This window comes from Stegodyphus dumicola, chromosome 9 (assembly GCF_044657685.1).
Source record: "Stegodyphus dumicola isolate Sdum_Otavi_A_Nest chromosome 9, ASM4465768v1".
Taxonomy (NCBI): Eukaryota; Metazoa; Arthropoda; class Arachnida; order Araneae; family Eresidae; genus Stegodyphus; species Stegodyphus dumicola.
The window spans coordinates 157,720,006-157,742,523 of NC_140776.1; the positions used below are offsets into that span (position 1 = coordinate 157,720,006).

Genomic DNA, 22,518 nt, shown 5'->3' on the forward strand with positions numbered 1-22,518 from the left:
CCTATATTCTCAGAAATACTTATCAATTTTAGAAATGGCCATCTTAGGGTAATGGTTGATCAACCATCAAAAATGCTTTACTTGTGAAGGTAAAGTTTTGCCTTTCAAATTATGGATAAAAATTCTAAACTAATTTACTAAAAACAAAGGTATTCTTGTTGCTTTTATATAATCATATTTTACAGAAAATTATAACTTAGTGTATACAAAGAAAATATTCTAATCAAACATCTCCGGATTCGATATATTTCACCCAAAATTATGATAGAAGGTGAAATTTTCTGAAAAATTAAAAAAAAAAAAAAAAAAAATAATTACAAAACTAAAATATGCAACATTATAAAAATTTCATTACTAATTTGTTACAGTTTATGTGATGCGGCGAAAACTGAAACATAGCTCAATAAATTATAAACATACTTAAACACACTGTTTTACGCAGTAGCTGAAATACATTTGTAAAAAATAGTATATTTAATGACTTGCCAGTTTAGTTTAATTCAACTGCGTGAACAATGATTAATTTCATATATTTTTCGCAACTTGAAAGTATAAACACAATAAAATGTTGTTTTGTTTTAATAGCATATAACATAATTTAAAAATAATGTTTCATAAAGCGTTCTACATTCCAAAATATCAATAGGATGCTGGCATATTTCGTAAACACGACATAAACAAGAGTAAGACGGGTCTACGAGCTACGTCACAAACAGGCAGCCAATGACTGCTGAGCTACCCGAATGCACAAACCTTTAGGATATTTTAGAAACCTTGGCACTAAGCAGCGGAATTTAGGATCCACAGAGATTGCATCAGGTGGGAAAATGCCTAGTGCCAGCTATGAGTGTGATGCATTAAGACATATTAGATTAATCTTTTAAATTCTAAGTTTTCAATTTCTTTATTAATAAAAAAATTCCTTTCTATAATGCCTGCCCATATGATTAGATTAGAAACATTTTTGATATTTTCCATGCTTGTGTCTAGTGAAAAGTAGGGAAAATAAAGGGAAGATAAACATGTTAAGGTTCTAGTATCAGAAGTAAAACATTCAAATATTACATTCTTTAAAAAGTAAGAAATTCATAGCAAACTTTCTGTAAAATACATCAATTACGTGTTGATACCATGGAGACATTGGTACTTACGTATTATCGCAACCAGGTTGGCGCGATTTGTAAGTTTGAGTAAAAACGTATGAATAGAAAGAAAATGTACATTTATTAATTACAGATAATTTTTAATACAGTTTTTTATATTATTTTGTTTTAAAATATAAAATAGCAATTAAACCCTTCCGGTTTCGAATTTGAATAAGTTGCAGAATTATTTTTTCGGCAGAAATCTTTTGGCTATTGCTTTTAGCACTGATTGAAAACCGTATTCACCATAACCATGTACACGTCGACTTATTTCTACTTTAAAAATATATCCCAGAATTGCACAAAAATGGCATTGCGCACACTCTTGACTTTATCCATCTACACTGCTATTTTCTCATAAATTTCAAAAATTTGCACGAAAATGCAGGAAAATTTTGTGAATCTCCCCATGCTCTTTTTACAAAACTACGTATAACACATAGGGTTGCCGTAAGTAGGGTCGCCAAATTTGGCAATTTATGCGAATTTTGACCTGGTTGCGTTAATACGTAAGTACCGAGACATTTTTCATTTTGTCACATATTTCTCGAATCTTCTAGAATTGTGGGTCTATAAATCTTGCCTTCAAATCCTTCTAAACTTTCCCAGCTGCAATGTCTAAAATCCTAAAGAAAAATTATCCCTACCAATTCTGTAACACCAAAAAGTCAACAATATTTTGGAAAAAAAAAAAAAAAAGCATAAAATTAATTTTATAGAGAAAACTGATGCGTATTCTGAGACAATTACATGGGAAAAACTCTTAGTATGAAAAAATTAAAAAGAAGACTTTTTTTAATTAATTACATAGCTAATTTTGCTTCTACTAAGAGCTGTTTTGTATATTGTGCTTTATAGCATTAAACCTTGTTTATTTTTCAGATTCAAATTATTGTTGCCAAAATGAAACTTCTAATATGACACCAAAAATAAGAATGTTTTATTTTAATGTTATTTTTTAAATATAATTTTAATATATTACCATTATTTTAATGAAATTTATTATTACGATGTTTTAAAAAAAATTGAAAAATTTTCTGTAGAAACTGATCTTAAAATCACCAAAATATTGATAAGTCGCCACATTTAGAACCGTTTAATAAACGAACTCACATCCCCAAAAGCAAAAAGTTGTTTAAGAGCTCTTTATTAGAAAAAACGAATTTTGAAATGCTTATGTTTCACTTCGTGCTTAGAAACGAGTAGCCCATCATTTATATTAGAAATAGAAACTAATTATAACCCCTGAACCCATTCAAAAGATAACCATATATGTCAGTGAATCGCAAAAAAAAATATTCCTCCAAAATGCTAATTCACACTCAAAATGGCAGTCGTAAAAACAGAAAAATTTCAGATTATTAAAATTAAGGAACTTCTGCTGATTTTGGCCAAAATTAAGAACTTTTAAGAGCCAAAAATCGATTCCTAAAAATCTAAAGACTTTTAAGGACCATACGAATCCTGTTATTTGGCCCTCTGAACAAATAATAAATTAGTGATAGAGTCCATTGTGGTGTTATTACGTGGAGTGTTTTTGTTTTAATTACAAGTTCAACTGAACCACTGATGAGCCCACCATAGCTTAGTTCTCAATAACAAAGACTGACAGCACTTGACTTACAGGAAAGAAGCACTTCAGCAAAGATATATGGTCAAATTAGGTGGCATAGTAGAAACTTCAAGATCTTTTTTTTGGGGGGGGCGGGCGGTACCTATGATATTATGTCTTTGAACAAAACCATAAGCTAGAAGATGTTAAGTTGCTAGAGGACCATAACATGAGCTCCACAGGAAAGAATTACAACTTTGGAAGCAGCAATAAAAGGAAGAAGAAAGAAATATAACTTTAATTTCTCTCATTTGTGAAACTTGTGCACACTAGAGTACAATATAAAGTTTCTAAGTAATACTATTAATCTCATAATGGGTAGAAAGGTGGAGCATAAGAAATTTCAATAATGCCATGTCCCACTTCAAAAACATTAACACACACAAATCACACAGGACAAATTTTGAGTGAAATAGAAGCCTAGTTAGTCTAAAGCAGTGGGGCACTTAAGAGACACGGAAAAGATGAAGTTTTCATGGAAGAATATTTCACATCCACACAAAAACATCTTCATTTTTCAACCTAAGTAGACTTCTTTGTAATCTATTTAATACTGTGTGAATCTTTTTTTTTTTTTTTAATATTTAATGATTACCGTCAGATTTGAGTTGTGATTTATGCACAAAATATTACCTTTAAAAGTTAAATAAGCAATCATCTGCAGTCCAGAAATGAATAAATCCATTTTACATTAATCATGGGAAACTTGATTTGGTTTACAAATATTCTAGTTGACAAATGACTCTGCAATATCACAAACAAAAACAATACTCTGATCATTAGTTTGTGAACCCCGTGCTTTGAATTCCATAGGCATACAAAATGTTAATTAACACTCAGAATGGCAGTCACAGGAAAGAGATGCAAATGTCAGATGATAAAAAGTAAGAATTGTTTGCAAATTTTGGCCAAAATTAAGCACATTTATGTACCAGAAATCCTAAAAAATAAATAACTAAACTAAGATTTTTGAAGCCCATACTAACCCTATTACCGATTTTAACAAGTTTATAATGGTACATAAATAATCTAACAATGTCTGACTAATTACAACAGTTTGCATTTTGTTCATATGTCAAAGTTTAAATACAAATTCTGCAGCAGTATTTCACCCAACAACAACAACCTTTCACTGATTTGTACATTTGCAAAAAAATTCACAAATGGCTAGGCAATAATTTTCAGGAATAAATATTTTCCAATGTTATTACTTGTGAAATTGAAATCAATACAGTTTTGGAATCATTTTGATTTACTCAATATGAAACATATGCACCCCTGGTTAAAATTCATGTAGCTTGCACAATCTTCTTCAAAACTTGCAACCAAATTGTTCTGGTAAAGATTTTCCAAACAAGGAAATACATTCAAGATGTTATACTATATCTACATATCAGTCAGATGACCTACTTCACTCAGCAAGCAGAAAAATGGCCAAATTTAGAAATTTAGATGTACATTGAAGGGAACAACTAGAATTAGATAAAAATTGTCTGTATCTTTGACTGAAAATTATGTCAAGCTAAAGGATGATATTCATTTATGCACTCAGAGATGGTCAATCAACGCTGCTAGTTAAGGCTGAATATTTCTGACAAAGTTTTACAATATTAAACTAAAAAAAGCAAAAGATAATAAAAATAATGACTTGAATTAAGGCATGCACTATAAAAACGCAAACTTAAGTAATGTAAGAAAATGAATGATTTAAAGAAATAATATTAAATCACCAATACAATAATAAAAATAATACCTTAAATCCATCACCAACTTCACCTAAAAGATTTTCTACAGGCACTCTGCAATCATCAAAGAAAACTTCAGCAGTACTTGAGGCTTTAATGCCCATCTTTTTCTCAGGAGGGCCACTAGTTACACCTCCAAACCCTCTTTCCACAATAAAAGCAGCCATCTTTTCAACAGATCCAGATGGAGTTTCAACAGGAACCTATTAAAATAAGCACAAATAAACAGAACGGATGTGACAATCATAAAAAAAAAAAATTAATGTTAATGATATTAAGATCATTAAAAACAATTATAAATAACGATTTCCAAAAAGATATTTAAAAAGTCTAATACAGTCAAAAGTCGTTAATTCGGACACCCATAATCCGGAATGATCTATAATCCGGACCTCAAAGCTAAAATCTTTCTGCGCATGCGCCGCGTTGACGCATGCGCATTGGGGTTTTACGCGTGCGCGCAAGACATTTACGACTGCGCATATGCATTTGCGCAAGCTCAGAATACGTTTTCGCGTGCGCGTTTAATGTATAACGGACGGTATAAACTCTAATTATCTATTTCAGTTAATGTTGATGATTGCGTTGTTCCTTAATCTTCGAATTGGATCTGGCTTATTATTTTTTGCAGACTGTAAGAGCAATTTTATAAAAGTAAGCTTGAACTTTCGATTATGTCAAATAGAATTTCCGATGCTGGAGCTCCCAAAGGATCTAGAAAATGAAAGTATGTTTCGATGTCCATCAAACAAAAAATGGATAAAGTCATATCCTTTGTTTATCTAACCGTTCCGAAATCTGTTTATCAATTTCACGCTGCTCTGCGTGGGGGGGGGGCTGGAAGTTGATCTGTCAGCACTATCGTTATCTTCAGGGCAGATGTTTTTATTTTATTCGGCTTATAATTCCTTACTAAATGTAGTATTTAATCTCGATGTACTCCGTCTTTGATATGATTTAAATCAAATTCCTCGTCATTATAAATATCACGAATACAAATCAAATAGTTTTCTGGTTGCAATTTTCTAATTTCGGCTATGCGTAAAGTATGCTTTACGCACGCGCGTGTTGAAAGAAATGTTTAATAAAGTAAAATAAATATTAAGCTTCCTTTTTTGTAAATTTTGATACCCCTTAGATCATAATTGCTCATTATTTTATAAATTATGGTTTCATATTTTTAATTTTATAATTTCTGCATGCCATCTTACCAGATTTAAACTGATGATCTATAATCCAGAAAAATCGATAATCCGGAATCGCCGAAGTCCCAACGAGTCCGGATTAAAGACTTTTGACTGTACACATATACAGACATAAAAACCTACTACACTCGAAAGTTAGGAGAAATTTTTCACTGGCATAAATATTTTTTAGAAAGTCAAAAATGTACAAAAAATTACATAACAACATGCTTTTAACATAAACTATAAATACAATCAAATTAATATGTGCAGTCTACAAGTTTTACATGCAATTAGTAAACAAAGTCATGATATTAAAAATGCTTTTATTTGAAACACAGAAATATAAAATGTTTTTAGACAACTGTTAGCAGCAGATTTTGCTTTCTTCAAGAAGAAGCATCATAATTTTATCAACAGCATTTACAACACTGGCCTGTTTTTGCTAATAAAAGTTTTCAACTGCATCATTATTCATAATGGATCTAAATTCAGTTTGCATTACAGTAACAATTCTGAAAATTATCTCACACTTAGCACTATAACAGCAAATTGTCAAGATGGCCAAAAATGTTCTATCTAGTTCAAAATTCCATCAGCACCTCTCCAATTTTCCAATCATATCCACTGAGTATCCTTTGATAATAGAACTTTATGCAAAATTTTTAATTGTAAATTGCAAAACTATGACTGCAGGTTATCAGTTCCAACATCAATATCCCTGTCTTTTAAAACCAACTGATAATCTATTCAAAATATTTATCAGAAAAAGATGCATCAACTAATATATGAATATTTATAACTTTACCATGTATAATTACTCACTGTTACTTCGAAAATTACGTAGTACACAATCACATACTTGGCGGAAGTAATTTCTGTGACACAAATAAAATATCTCTTTATTTTCATATGGAAGTTCTTTCAATACTCCATCAAGTTTCAGCCCCTTTTAACACATACACTTGAATGTCTACAGTAGCATTAAAAAAAACTAGATATGATAACAAGAGTTAAGAAGAAATTGCTTTTGTAATGTTTTTATGTCGTATCCATAAAAACATTAACAATAACAGTTAATAAAAACAAAGCCTGCAAGAAGTTGCTGACATGACCCGCAACACTGTTATCACCTGCCTATATCAGTCATATTTAATATCCTATACCACACAACTGGTGACTGACCAGTCTGACTGCTGTTGTAGTACTATTCAATATGATAGTACACGAGAAAAGTGACCAGCAAAAATATATTTGAGATTAAAAACCTATATATACTTTTGGTTACACTTGACTGATATGGTCTCAAAAGGTCAGTGAAAGGTCATGTGCCTGACTTGGCAGCATATGTATTAAAAGAATCTAATAGAAAATGAAATGATAATAATAGAAAATGCTTATTTCAATTCTTAGGTTTGAATTATGCTGATACTGATCACAGTATGCTCTATCTGATCACAGTATGCTCTATCTTTTTCTGATAAATATTTGAACTTAATGAAGAACTTTCTAAAGGAAACTAGCTCATATTCACAACACAAAAAAGAACCATACAGCCAACTTGTTCATCTTGGTTCTCCCAGTATTCAACAATCTTTAACCACTCAAGGGGCTGGAGCCATATACAGCAGAGACTTAACCCAATGTCATCTATGAAACGAGGTACTGTTGTTTGTAATATCTCCAAGTATGTTTCTTCAGTTAAGGTTCAATCATATAACAGAGTTCTAACGAGATGAGTTTTTGTCATCTTGCACCAGGTACTGAAAGATCACAGCATGAATCTCTTCTATTCATGACAGGTTTTCAAGTGCCCAATAATGCAATCTGTTTCATTTTAAACACTCCACTATGATCAAATTTTGCCTTGTCAGTCCACATGCTGTTAGCCAAAAACTCCAGCTGTACAACTAATGTTCATCCCAAAGCTGCAGCAACTGTACCTCTAAGATATCAGGCCCTTGCATTAGTGTTGCATCGTACAGGTGAGCTTGGAAGTCATGACCAATTATAATGCCACTTGCTACAGTGATGTTTTTCCTGTTGCAATGTCAGGATGTGCACGAACTGCATGGGCATTAGAAGGAAAAAACACTTATTTGGAAATTTAGATCACTTATTTGCCTCTTTTTAAACATGTCTAATGTGCAAAATTCCTCTCCAAATACATTTGATCTTCGGCTGCTGAAATCTTGCTATAAATTTCACCTATTATACCGATTACACTTACGTGCAAAATTACGACAATTTGCACACTATGTCAAATTTCTAAAAACAAATAGATAGATTTTAATCAAATTTGGCATGAATATACCATTCAAAAGTCATTTCATATATCATATATATATATACAGTCAAAAGTCGTTAATTCGGACACCCATAATCCGGACCTCAAAGCTACAAAGCTACATGCGTCGCGTTTACACATGCGCATAAGACCTTTACGGCTGCGAATATGTGTGTGCGCAAGCACATAATATGTTTACGCATGCACGTTTAATGTATAACGGATGGTATAAGCTAAGCTAAAATTATCTAATTCAGTTAATGTTGCAGATTGCGTTGTTCCTTTCAAAATGGATCCAGCTTATTATTTTTTGCAGACTGTAAGAGCAATTTTATAAAAGTAAGCTTGAACTTTCAATTATGTCAAATAGAATTTCCGATATATATTTACTAATATGTAAAAGATCTACAAAGTGAAAGTATGTTTTGTAATCCGAAATCTGTTTATCAATTTCACGCTGCTCTGCGGCAGGGGGGGGGGAGTCGCGGAAAAAAAAAACGCCACGAGCAATGAATTGGAAGTTGATCTGTCAGCACTATCCTTATCTTCAGGGCAGATGTTTTTCTTTTATTTGGCTTATAATTCCTTACTAAATGTAGTATTTCATCTCGATGTACTCCGTCTTTGATATGATTTAAATCAAGTGCCTTGTCATTATAATTCGCTTCCGATAGTGAAGAAAGTGACAGAGAGGTTATTGAAAACGAAAACATTTCGATTGACAAATTAGTCGGTATTCTCAACACAGCAATTATAGGACTTGAACAGCGGAACTTTGTAACTAAACAAGAAATTATGTCTGTTTAATAGAATTAAAGAGAAAGTATTATCACATGAAACGAAGCAACTTACATTGAAAGAAATGTTTAATAAAGTAAACAAATAAATATTAAGCTTTTTCTTTTTGTAAATTTTGATACCCTTTAGATCATAATTGTTCTTTATTTCATAAATTATGGTTTCATATTTTTAATTTTGTAATTTCTGCATGCCATCTTACCAAATTTAAATTGATGATCTATAATCCGGAAAAATCAATAATCCGGAATCGCCAAAGTCCCGACGAGTCCGGATTAACGACTTTTGACTATATATATATTATCAGTAAAGCTCTTAGTACAAGGATGTCCAGAATCCTTCCTGTGATATGAAACTAAAAATGAGTCTAATATGGGATATGGTTCTCTCTCACAGCCAGACAGATTGTGCAGCATGATGACATATTGGACAGGAGGCAATTGATTCTACTCCTGTAGCAAGGCAGTTTTCAACTCTTGGATGGTCCTTGGAGGAGGATGGAGAGATGCAACTGCCCCCCACAGCAACCCAGACATGCTCTATAATGGTATGGTCAGGAGATCTGGTTCGCCAACCCATGCTGTAAATATCCTCACTTTCCAGGTAATCATCAACCAGCTGAGCTTTATGTGGACGTGTATTGCCATCCATTAAGAGAAACCCAGGACCAACTGTGCCTGAGAAAAGTCAAACATAGGGCTCTAAAATCTCATGCAGGGGTATACAGCCATTCAACATAATATCTGACACCATCATAATGATTCTTTTCCTGATGATGGAAAGATCCAGGATTGCTGTAGATATAGGTATGGCAAGAATCTGCATCCAGGCTGAATCTTGACTCATCTGTAAAAAGCACAGTGCTCCACTGAAGTTTGGTCCAAGATTCATGCTGTTTGCACCATGCTAAAAATGCTCTCTTGTGTGTTACAGTGAGTGGGATGTAAGCAGCAGGAGTTGAAACTCCTCTCAAACAACTTACTTCATATGATCTGCGCATGCGTGTTGCCTCAAAACAGAACTTTCACAGAACTAGTAATGGACGACGTAACGAAAGACGTAATCCATGATTTCTTTTCTGTGTATTGTGTATAATCAGTTAGTAACGTATGCAGTGAATTAATATGTTATTAATACAGAAGTCACTTTTTTTTTCTAATGAGTAGATTGTCTTCAATTAATAAAAAATTCCTGATACCTATGCATTAGAAGAAAGAAAATCTTCTGAGGAGTTAAGTTTTTTGCCTTTATTCTTAGAAATCTTAGCTACCAATAATCTTTACTCTTGACATTTTCATTAGCAGGTCTTCGGGCATATAGCCCTATCTCATGAAGCCTTCGGCAGCTCTGTAGCCACTTGTGCTTGTGATTGGCCTGCCTCCAATCTACCAAAAATTTCCATCTCATTTCATCATCCATACACATTGGTGGCTAAAATTGTGGACACTTTTGGAAATTTTTATGTTTTTGAAATTTGTATGCTTATAGAAAACGTTACGTTTCACAAAATGCAAACTTATATATATCATTTTAAAGAGAATTTATTACTGAATTCAATACAAAAGACAAAATTCAATTATTTGCAATACAAAAAAAGTTAAACGATAATAGTTATCGATATACATTAGATAGTGATGATTGCAGTGAGTTATCAGTACTTAGTAGGGTACCCTTTATTTTTTATTACAGCTTCACATTGACGTTTCATTGAGCTGACAAGAGTTTTAAGCTCTTCTTTCATTATTACATGATGCCAGGAAACAGTTATAGTCTCAATTAGTTCCCTTTTATTTGATGGGCACCTCATTCAGACAAGAGTTTTCAAACGGTGCCACAAATTTTCGATAGGATTGAGGTCAGGACTGTTTCCTGGCCATGACAACAATTTAATGCTCTTTGTATGAAACCACTCTTTCGATATTTTGGCCATGTGGCAAGGAGAAGAATCCTGCTCAAAAATAAACGAAGCATTGCTGGGAAAGAGATCTCTGATGGAAGGTAGAAGTTTTGGTTCTAGAATAGTGTCAATGTATTTTCTGGCATTCAGTGTCCCATCGATGACATGAAGGCGACCATTACTATCTGCTGACATGCATGACCAAATCATAACACTAACTGGGTTCTTCACAGTTGCTTGAATGCAGTCAGGATGTAGCTCTTCTCCTATTCTACGTCTTACATATTTTCGCCCATCACTACCGAATAACGATATCTTAGTTCCATCACTCCATATAACTTGTGACTGCTGATCATCTGTCCAATTAACGTGTTCCTTTGCCCACTGTAGTCTTTTTTTTTTTTCGTTGCTGAAAATTAAGATAAGGCTTTTTTCGTGTAATTCTACCTCTCAGTCCAACATCTGTTAATCTTCTCCTGATTGTTCTTGAACTGACAGAAACACCAGCATCATTCAGATCACTTCTGATGGCCGCTGATGACATTTTTCTATCTTGGAGACATAATCCTTTTATTCTTCTGTCATCAATAGATGTGGTGCACCTTTCTCGGCCTCTTCCTTCTTTGCTTTTTATTGAATTTGTCTCCTGATATCGTAAACAAAACTTTCGGACTCCAGATGTAGTCACTGAACCACCCACCTGTCTTGCAATTTCAGCATAGGAAAGACCACTTTCTCGTAACACAATAATATTACATCTCTTTCTAGGTGTCCAATCTACTCTTTTATTTGATATCATTGCTTCTTGACTAAATATTAAAATTTTTTTAAAAAATTCCTACTTGTAATTGCAGTGTATAAGAAACAGGTCCTTCTACAGAACAAAGCAAAATAATGAATTGTTTCAAGTGTAAACATGATGTCAGCTTTTACTGGCAACTGGCAGTTACTAACATTTGATTGGTTCTCAGAACAAGAACAGTGATTGGCCAGGAAAGCTAGACATTACAAAGCACTTCATAACTGTTTTTTTATTTATATTAAAGCACATATAACTTTTTTTGTATTGCAAATAATTTAATTTTGTATTTTATATTGAATTCAGTAATAAATTCTCTTTAAAATGATATATACAAGTTTGCATTTTGCGAAACATAACATTTTCTATAAGCATACAAAGTTCAAAAACATAAAAATTTCCAGTGTCCACAATTTTGGCCACCACTGTATACATAGCTACTCATTTTACCCGATATAAAATTAGCCAACTCTTGTGAGAAACACGAAGATTGTTATAAAGGTGTATGAGCGCACAAATTGCCGACCCTTCCCTGTGTGCTTATATCTCCTCCACAATGACAGTTCTGCATATGGACGCTTATGTATTCGACTCTTGAGTACTAGCACAATTTGTACGTTTGGTTTAATACTTAAAAAAAAAAAAAAAAAAAAAAAAAAAGACATAATTTTCAAATTTTCTCAATTTTGTACACATGTGTACTTAAAGTTGCCACAATAATATTCTAATCTCTGCAATGGAAAATATAAAAAATTTCAATTTTACATGAAGCTTTATAGGTTTATGAAGCTATATAAACTGTCCAAGTGCAAAACACGTGTGAAACCAAAGACAGCCATATTTTGCCAAGCGCCTCCTGTTTCTTCATCCTCAGGTACTTCAGAAAAAAATGAATACAGTGAATTTAATCCTCAGTGAAAAAATAATACAATAATAATAAAATCCCCTGCTTCTTAAGTGAGAATGAAACTAAAAAACTGGAGTAATAGATAGATCAGCAGCAGTTACTGTTCAGTTCTGCTTTAAAAGATATGGGAATTAAAATATATGTAAAATGTTGTTAATCACAGCAAGACCAGGAAAGGAACAAAAATTTAAAGTGATCCTGACATGAAAATTGACTCCTTCCTTCTCGCTCTCGTCAAACTGACGAGGTGAGGTTTTGCCTTCTATTTCTCATGCCCGAGATATTTCCCGGCTGGTGATTTCAAAAGCAACATACTAAAAAGATTAAAACCTATTTATTTCTTTTGCCTGTAAAAAGTTTTATTTCTCATTTTAAACACCAGACGGCAGTACCAGTATAATATTTTTTATGCTATTAGAAATAGTTAGTGTATTTTAAACTAGATGTCAGCACTAATCAAACATGTATTTATGATATATATTTTGTAATCTTATCGTTAGCCAAGAGCTGTAACTCTTGGATGTGATATTGTAATTGGTGAAACCCTCATGCTCTTCAAAGGTCATTTCGGATGGCTACAATATATCGCAAAAAAAGAGATCCGGTTTTGGAGTAAAGTCATATTTGTTACGTAAATCAAGTTCAGGGTATATATGGTCATAAATTATATATACTGGAAAAGGTACTGTTTTTGATGCAAAATATAAAGATCTCTTCCAATTAATTCAAGTTATGATGTTACTTATCAAGCCTCTGCAAAAACAAGGATATTGTCTGATAACAGACAATTTTTATACCTCACCAGAATTGGCAGACATGCTTTTTAAATTTCAAACATACACTTATAGAACTATAAAACTAAACCAAAAAGAAATGCCTCAAGAATTGGTAAAAAACGAGAATTGCAAAAGGTGAAAATGTTGCTTTTCATCAAGGTAAAGTTCTTGCCATGAAATGAAAAGATAAGAAAGATGTTACCATGCTATCCACAGTCCATACAAATTGCATGGTAGATGTACAGTGTCATAACAAAGTTGTCAAGAAATCTACATGTGTCACATATTACAAAATGGAAGCAGTAGATATTACAGACCAATATCTTGAAGATTACTCTATTGCTCGAAAAAGAGGAAAGAAGTGTTATAAGAAAATATTTTTTCATTTGTTAGATCAAACTATTTTGAACTCTTATCTTATTTACAAAAAACAAGGCGGAAAAAATCCCATTTGATGTTTCGTTTATCTTTAGTAGATGAACTTATTGAAATGTATCAGTCACCAGACACCATTCCAAAAAGAGGCCGGCCAAGCTTGGAGGATAATTCAAACCGTTTGATGGAAAGGCATTTTTTATTAGACAGATACCCCCGTTTATATTATGATTAAGTGCAATAAAATTATTTTTTAATGTTAAAATACACATATCTTATATTTTCCTGGTTTACTGGAAAACCAACATTCAGTCACAATATCCCTGAATGTTGGCTTTTCCTCAAAAATGATTTTTTTATAAATTTCAAGCTAAAAATATTCCAAAAAATTAAAAATGAATGCATATAATGTACATACACTTATTTTAGGTATGTACATACACATATGTATTTATGTACATACATAAAATATGTGTGTATGTATATACACACAATTTTCTTCAATTAAAAAAATAGGCACTTTTATGACCATTTTCTTGAAAATTATCCGATTGTTAAGGGGTTAAAAGAACAGCTCTTAGTACTGTTAGATAGGTGTGGATCTTGATGGCCAGAGAGGCAAGACTTTGAAATCGACATGCATTCATTTCCTCAAAATGGCAGTCAACAATGATATCACATGGACCTCAAACTTCATAAAAAAAATAAAAAAAATAATAATAAAGGCAGCTTTTCCATGCACAAACTAATAAATCCAAATAACAAATTTGGGGTGAAACAATGAGGGGTGCACTCAAGGTCAGCCTATCGCAGCAGGAAATACTGGTAATGCTGCAAGTTTTCCTAAGCCAGAGAATGATGCTAATAATTGCAAAAAGATGATAATGATTAGAGTAATTTAATGCACACTACCATGCTGCTGCTTTTGCTCAATGACTGCATTCATCATAAAAAAAATCATCTCATAGTACTACTCGAATACATACCATCTCACAGTATAGCCACGTTTTGACTCAAAGATCATGCATACACAGTCTAACAAATTTTCTCAGAATGGGAAATTTATGCTTCCCAACAAAGCATTTGTAGCAGTTCCATTTACATATTATCAAACATTCCCAGCCTGCAAATTTACGCTTTCTAATGAGGCATGCTGTAACAATTCGATTTACATACTATCATTCATCCATAAGTTTTGTAGGCAAACTTCATTTAGAGATTTTGCACTTTGCAGTTTCATTAGTGATGTATTTATGTCAGTGATCAGATATCACAGCATCTGCATTTCAAGGTTTCTATTCAACTGATTGATCTGTAAGGGCTTAATTTATACTAAATCGGTGATACCTCACAAGTCTCTCTCTCTTTCATAGCTTTCAGGAAAACCAACCTCCAAAATTCATCTCTAAGGATGTTGCAGTTGGAATCATTTGATCAGAGTGCAATCATCATTTGATCAGAATAAGAGGTAGACACAACTTCCATATCTTTAACTTCCTGCACTCAAATTATTTCAATATTCAAGAACTTTATCATACACCCTGTAGATATACGTATATAAATATATGCTAAAATGGGAACGATATTTTACACATGCAGTGTGTTTCTCAACTAACGCAACAAACCTTAATAACAGAATACATTGAAACAAACGCCTTTCATCATAGAAGGTACAGTTGCAAGTGCAGTGGATTTGTGTCGGAGGGCAGTCAGGCACACACATAAAAAAGCTAAGATTTTCTCAAGCAAGTTCAGTAGTGATGGAGAATGGAGAAATTTAGATGATGAGGATAATGCAGATAGGCATTTTGTGAACAATCTCAGTGCCAGTAATTGCAGGCATATGCATATTATGAATTATTATTATTGTATATTATGAATGTAACATGCATTATTATGAATCAAAATTGTTTGAAATTTTAAACTTCCCAGTATGGTTCTGCTAAGTAGATGATACTTTTACCCTGTTTGAAGGTAATAAAGATGATTTAAATAAAGCTCTTTCATCAATGAATTCTATTGACCCTGCTATTCAGTTATCTTTTGAACTTGAGACTTGCAATTCTCTTCCGTTTCTCGACATTCTGCTCACACGTAACACATCCAACTTCAGTACTACGGTTTACCATAAACCTTCATCAGTTTGCCTTCCACCACACTTTAAATCATGTCATCCGACTAAACAAAAGTTAGCTTCATTTTATTCCTATGTTTTCCGTCCTCTTCAAGTTTGCTCCTCCAAATCCCTTGATGAAGAACTAAATTATTTAAAAGCATTAGCTAATGACAGGGGCTTTTCACCTAACATTATTAATCAAGCAGTTAAAAAATTCTCATCTCAACACACCAAAAGGCACACTCTTGTTTTAGGAGATTATAAAAATTCTGTTATCATTCCCTTCTTTCCATCAATTAGCTATAAAGTTGCACGTATTTTGCAGAAATTTAACTTTTGGGTCGTTTATTCTCCCATCAATATTACCAGTATTATGACAGAAACATTTAAATGCCAGCCATGTTAGAAGCTATACACCAAGTGGCACAGCAGCCTGATATTAGCACTGGAGTAGCTGTTAAATTTGCCATATCATGGTGAATTAATCACACACTATGGTATGACGAGTTTTATGCATTTAATGTGTACATCTAAACGATATGCACTGCACACAAGAGTTGCAGTCCAAAGAAATGAACTTACATTGAATTTGCATGATGTTTCCTACAGCAGAACGCAGTACATCTGGAATTTCAATCATAAGTTTTTTTTGGATGAAAACACATTTACATATGAAGGCATCTTCAATGCACATAATGTGATGCAATTCCTGCCCACATTTCCAATCAATGAATTTTCAAAGTGAAAGGCAATTATGTTTTATCTCACTGAACTATTTCTTTTACTGGAATATCTGGAAGGCACAAGTTCCCTAATATTCCTGCAACAGAACTGTTATAGTATGTTTCACCAATCACTTATCAGAAAATATGGTTCCACCATAACAGCACACAAGCCAATATAAAGACAGTGCATGTATGCTTACCAGTATGCCACATTTTCAGGCAAGTAAACTGGCTGAGGAATGAATGACTTGGTTCCCTAACTGCACACTATACTGACAGCTCAGTGGACAGGAGAACTTTTCCCCCATGCTCACCCAAATTATTGCTTTGCAATTTCTTTTTATGGGTACACCTGAAATCCCTCATGTATGAGACTTCCACTGCAAGTAATGAGGAATTTGTTGTCAGGCTTTCAATAGTTGCCACAGAAGTCAGCAATATGCCTACTGTTTTGCAGCTGCTATTTTGAATGTCTGAATGCGCTTTACTTCAGTACCTACTGATGTTTGTTACATGTGATTTCACTAGCAGCTTTTGTCAATATGTTATTCTGTAACTGATGCAATTCTGATCACATTAGTTCAAATATCAAACAGTTATTGATATCTTCCTTCATTAAAGTTTTTAATATACTTCCATTAGACTGTAAATGTACTGCAATGGAACACACATTCTAGCACATAATCTCTGCAACTACAACCATATATTTTAAAGGTAGAAGGTTTTATTTTCTTGTGTCCTACAGTTTCTTGTGTCCTACAGTTCCTTTCTGCATTATTTCAGAAACACCCTGCAGCTCATTTATTTTCAACATATTTGACATTACATTAATTTTTGCTCTTTGGTCACTTCACTTAACTGCTAAAACATGCAGTTTGGAATTTTTTACTTTAATTAATTCTCTTCCTTGGTTTTCAATAATTTAAGGGATGAGTCAAAAAGTTTGCTAAAACTTTAAAATTCATAAAAAAAAAAGGGAAGAAATTATGAGCATTGCAAGAAACGGCTCACATGTCAGATTTTTTTCACAGCAAAAAAAAATTTAGTTAAAAATATCACCAGTAGAGGGCGTCAACACGTGAGAGATTCAACGGAATTACACAAATTAATCTTGCAATAAAAGACCATTATACACAACAATTTCTTCTTTGCTTTCAGAATGTTATTATTACCCAAGCAAGCATTGTTGGTGAACTAAACACCTTTTTTTGCAATGCAACAGTCAGCAACTGTTGCATTGCAAAAATTTCACAAGGTGAAGGACTGAAGACAAAGAATGGCCCCATATAGTGTTCTGGAATATTGAAGCTTGTCAAATGGTTTGAAAAAATTGGCTCTTTAAAGGATTAGCCACTAAGCGGAAGACCCTCATTGGCAAAGAGCCAAATTACTGCGGTGTACCCCTAGGAACCATACAGCAGCAGAATTGTCCACATGAAGTAGCAGTGCTCACAAACCTGGAAAGGTATTGGATGTGCCTCTCTCATCGATTTGATATATCCTCCATGGGATATTGCATCTCTATCCCTACAAATTGCAGTCACTGCATAAGTTACAACCGGGAGACACAGCTATGAAGGAATCATTTACTGAGTGGGCTATGACAAGAATTGAAAGTGACCCTCAGTGGTTGTTCAACATTTTCGGGATGGATGAAGCCCACTACATGTGGATGTCAACATCCAGAACACATATATATGGGCGATGTCAAAACCTCGTTAATACATGGCAAAGTCACTGCATCCAACCAAGTTGACAGTCTGGTGTGGCTTCATCTCATCTTTCATTGTTGGACCATTTTTCTTTGAAGAAATATGTCCCATATCTGCCTGGAAAACATGCACAATAACTTCCTTGTAAACCCTTTCTTGAAAAACATGCTTCTTTATCATAATTCCTTTCTTTTTTATGAATTTTTAAAGAACTTTTGGCTCACCCTGTATTTAACTTTTGAACTTTACACTTACTTTATTATTTTTACAACTAATAATTTCAATTTCTTTTTGAAAATATCTTGCTATTCTGATTTAATGGCTATACTCCTGTTTTTAACTCTTTTGAAGGTTTGCTTTTGGCTTTAATTAATCTACTTTTTATATCACAGCATGTATGGCAAATGTGGTAATATCACTGGATGGGAAAACCAGATAAGGTTCAATTTTTGATTTTTTTTTTCATTCAAAACAATAATTTAGCTGACAGATTAAACATTACATTTTGAGCTTCATAAAATGAGAAACCTCTCACTGGATCCAGTGATGCCCTTCCATAACCAGATCAAGAAGAGTTCTCTACTTCTACTCTTCTTATCTCCAATCCTGAAATAAAAGTGAGAGGCCACTCAAATTTCCCATGTTTAAAACTTTTTCTGGTCATTCAGTTTCATTGTGAGAGGGACCCTGAGGCTGAGTGAGTAGAAGTTCTCATGGGAAAGAAAAATGTTAATTATAAACATATCCTGCAATATTACGATGTTTTACTTCTCTTGAATTATTTTATTTCTTATGCTTTTTGTTCTATTGATTTTTGGCTGGTACAAGAATTGTAAAAATTTTATAGTAGTCTTCATTATTAAATATACATATATATTTTAATATATGATTAGGTAGTATTTTACCTTTGCAAACACAGTAAAAATTTCAGCTATACCTCCATTACTGATCCAGATTTTACTGCCATTTAACGTAAAATATTTTCCATCTGCTGATGGTACAGCACGAGTTTTGATAGACTAGAAAATCAAAGAAATACAATTTAATTAGCAATTAGACAGCAAAGGATAAATGCAATAAAATTGAATTTCTAAATGTAAAATACATAACCATAAGCTTTATAAAAATTTTCCAGTAATGATGAATTCCAATAAATATGTCCAATATACAGCCACTATCTTTCTCTAAGATTACAAAAATTTTCTAATGCTAAATTTCCATAAATTTGACCAATATGAAACAGTAAGCTTTATAAACATTTTCCAGTTGACATACATAAATTTTTAATAATGTAACTAGTTTTGAAATATAATTTTTATGAAGATTATAAATATGATCAACATGTAACCATAAGTTCTGGAAGTAAATTTCTTGCTTAGAATTAAATCGCGCAGAGGGGGAGAATGATTTATGAAACAAATATATACATATTTTCTTTATTATAATTTAACCATGACAAATAAATAATGACCTTAAATAAATGGCAGCTGAAAATAAAAACACCATTTTATGGAAATGCCAAACAGTTTATATAATTAAAAGTTTAATGAATAATTTACAATATTTATTGAAAATATTGCAAGAAATGTATGAATTCCACATTTGGGCAAAATTCATGCAGAAAAACTAAATGTTGCAGATATTCTTACTTTAGATGTACAAAAATGTCAAATAAGACCATACTATGCTATACATAAAAAAGAATATTTATTACTCTGACTTAAATAAGAAACTGAACAAAAAATGAAAATGTATTTTTCATCAATCAACTTTTGATGAAGAGATATTTAGTACTCATGTGACATGAAGTTGTTTTAATTTAAATAATTTCAACTCTTTTACAGAGGAATACAGTAGAATTTTCTCTAACAGGGCTCGCACACATTTCTGCACGCAGAAATTAAGTACTTTTAAGGACCATTACTGAAAAAAATTAAGGACCTATGAGCAAATGGGAACTGAATAAATTCAATTAAAAATATTATCTACGCCTGAATTTCACTTTTGTAATACCATCCTAAAAATAAAATAGATCTCTAAGTAGTCTGCATTATTACTAAACATGAATTAATTAACATAATTATTAATAAGTTTGAGAATAAAATAAACTTTATGCAATTTATCAAATAGCATTAAATATTTTACACTTACAACAGATGGACATATTTGAAAGAAGATAAGTGACAGTTACGTTTTACTCACAGTTAGCTTTATGTTGATTTTTTAAATGTCTCATTTTGTCACATACTTGGTCAGTCTAGAGGTTGAGTAAATAGCAGGTAGATTTTATGTCAGGCGTCATATGTTAAAATGAGAAGTAAGATCATAATGAGCATGATTCAGAACAAAAGACTGAATGTTGTTATTGCTGCTGCTTGTTCTAGAGGGACCTGCTAATTAGAACAAACCTGAAAGGCCTGATGTAGGTTCACAAGTGTTGAAAGTTAGTTGGGCTCTGTTTGATGCAGTTAGTGTTGTAGCTTCATGTAGAGTTTCAGGGGTTGTAACCCAGTTAATATACTTTAAGGTTCCAATAAGCCATTAAAGCACCAGAGGTGATAAGTTGTTTTGTATTATTTTAAGTCTCACTAGATGCAAAGAATAAGTTTTACTTGAATTTTTACATTTTTGTCTTTTATCTTGTGACCACACTGAGTATTAATGAAAAGCAAGAACTCGCTTAATACATGGAGATAATTTTTAAGGGTAAGCAGTTAGTTATAAATAATTAAATTAGGTAATTAGATAACCTTAGTCATCATGGATTTACATGGCCCACAATTAAATTTTATTTTTTAACAATATTTGTTAAAAAAGCCCTATTAAAATCAAAATCTAATCAAATTTCACAGTTTAAAATACATGTAATTTATAACATTGATTCTTAACCGATATTTGGATAATTACACATTAAAAGCTACAAAACATTTATGTTTTGTAATAACAACACTCGACAAAATATTTATCTGTCATTTTAATTTGAAGTCTTCCCAAACATTTTGGCTAGTTTATATCTATTTCCTTCTCTTTAAGCATCTTTTCTAACAATTAGAGATTTGTCTCAAAATGCAAACCAATGCTCTCGCTAGTTTCTGCATCAACCTAACTGCTTTATCTCTTAACTTGTCAACCTCTCCACAATGTGCCTATGAGGGTTTACTTGATCTTGTAAAAGTTAAATAGTCGAAAACCCCGAAATGATGTGAAGCAAACTATCGCTATGTCTGAAAATAACTAAAATATCAGACAAAGGTTTAAATAAGCATCTCATATAAAAAGAACTTAGACTACAAAGGCATGTTCTGATGCTAACAAAATCATTTACAGCTCATGGTGACGTAATTAAACAAGAACAGTCAAATTTAAACTAAAAGTGTGGACTAGTGGTAAAAAATTATACAATTTAATTTTAATTTAATTTGGCTCAGTAACTCTATCATATGAGGAAACAAAAATGGGAAATTATAGTAAAGGCTGAAATCATAAATAATTAGGTAATTTAAATAATAATAACTGCACATTTTCTTTGAAGAATAATTTTCTTTGTCTTTATTATTTTCTTTCTTCAACACGTTTCCTTTTCATTTTAGAATTTTTGGATTTAATTAAAGATTTCTGTTATTCTAAAAACATGAAATGCATTTAGAATGTATAGAAAATGCCTAATTTTATTTCTTTAGTAATATGAACATTCAGAAGAAATATATATGGTAAAGGCCGGTTACAGAACCGTTGCGGCAGAATTTTTAGAATTTAGTGACACACCGAACAACAAAATCTAGAAATGGCAAAACTTTTTTAATTTAGAGCAGACATTGGAAGCAGAATTTAGGTTCCACAGAGATTGCATCAGGTGGGAAAATGCCTAGTGCCAGCTCTGTGTATAATGCATTAAAACATATTATATGAATCTTTTAAACTGTAAGTTTCCAATTTCTTTATTAATTAAAAAAATCCCTTTCTATAATGCCTGCCCATGTGACAAGATTAGAAGCATTTTTGATATTTTCCATGTTTGTGTCTAGTGAAAAGTAGAGAAAATAAAGGGAAGATAAACATGTTAAGAAAATGTTTTTAGTATCAGGAGTAAAACATTAAAATAGTATGTTTTCATTGTTCTTCCAGATGTTCTCCAAAAAGTAAGAAATTCATTGCAAACTTTCAGTAAAATACATCCATTAAGTGTTGATACCATGGAGACATTTTTAATTTTGTCACATATTTTTCGAATCTTCTAGAATCGTGGGTCTATAAATCTTGCCTTCAAATCCTTCTAAACTGTCCATGCTGCAATGTCTAAAATACTAAAGAAAAATTATCCCTACCAATTCAGTAACAGCAAAAAGCCAGAAATATTTCGGAAAAAGAAGAACGGAAAAAGTGTAAAATTAATTTTATAGAGAAAACTGATACATATTTTGAGAATTTTGAATATTCTGA

The 22,518-nt window shown here is 32.3% G+C and overlaps 1 protein-coding gene across 1 annotated transcript in view; it reads right to left on the reverse strand.

Moving 5' to 3' along the window:
- LOC118184637 (very long-chain acyl-CoA dehydrogenase, mitochondrial-like) overlaps positions 1 to 22,518 on the reverse strand; it is a 76,308-nt gene that overhangs the window by 26,922 nt on the left and 26,868 nt on the right. The window contains exons 7-8 of the mRNA XM_085824268.1: positions 18,984 to 19,097; positions 4,511 to 4,705 (exon numbers count right to left, since the gene is read on the reverse strand). Of these exons, the coding sequence (XP_085680394.1) occupies positions 4,511 to 4,705; positions 18,984 to 19,097 (309 nt within the window). The remainder of the gene's footprint in view (positions 1 to 4,510; positions 4,706 to 18,983; positions 19,098 to 22,518) is intronic.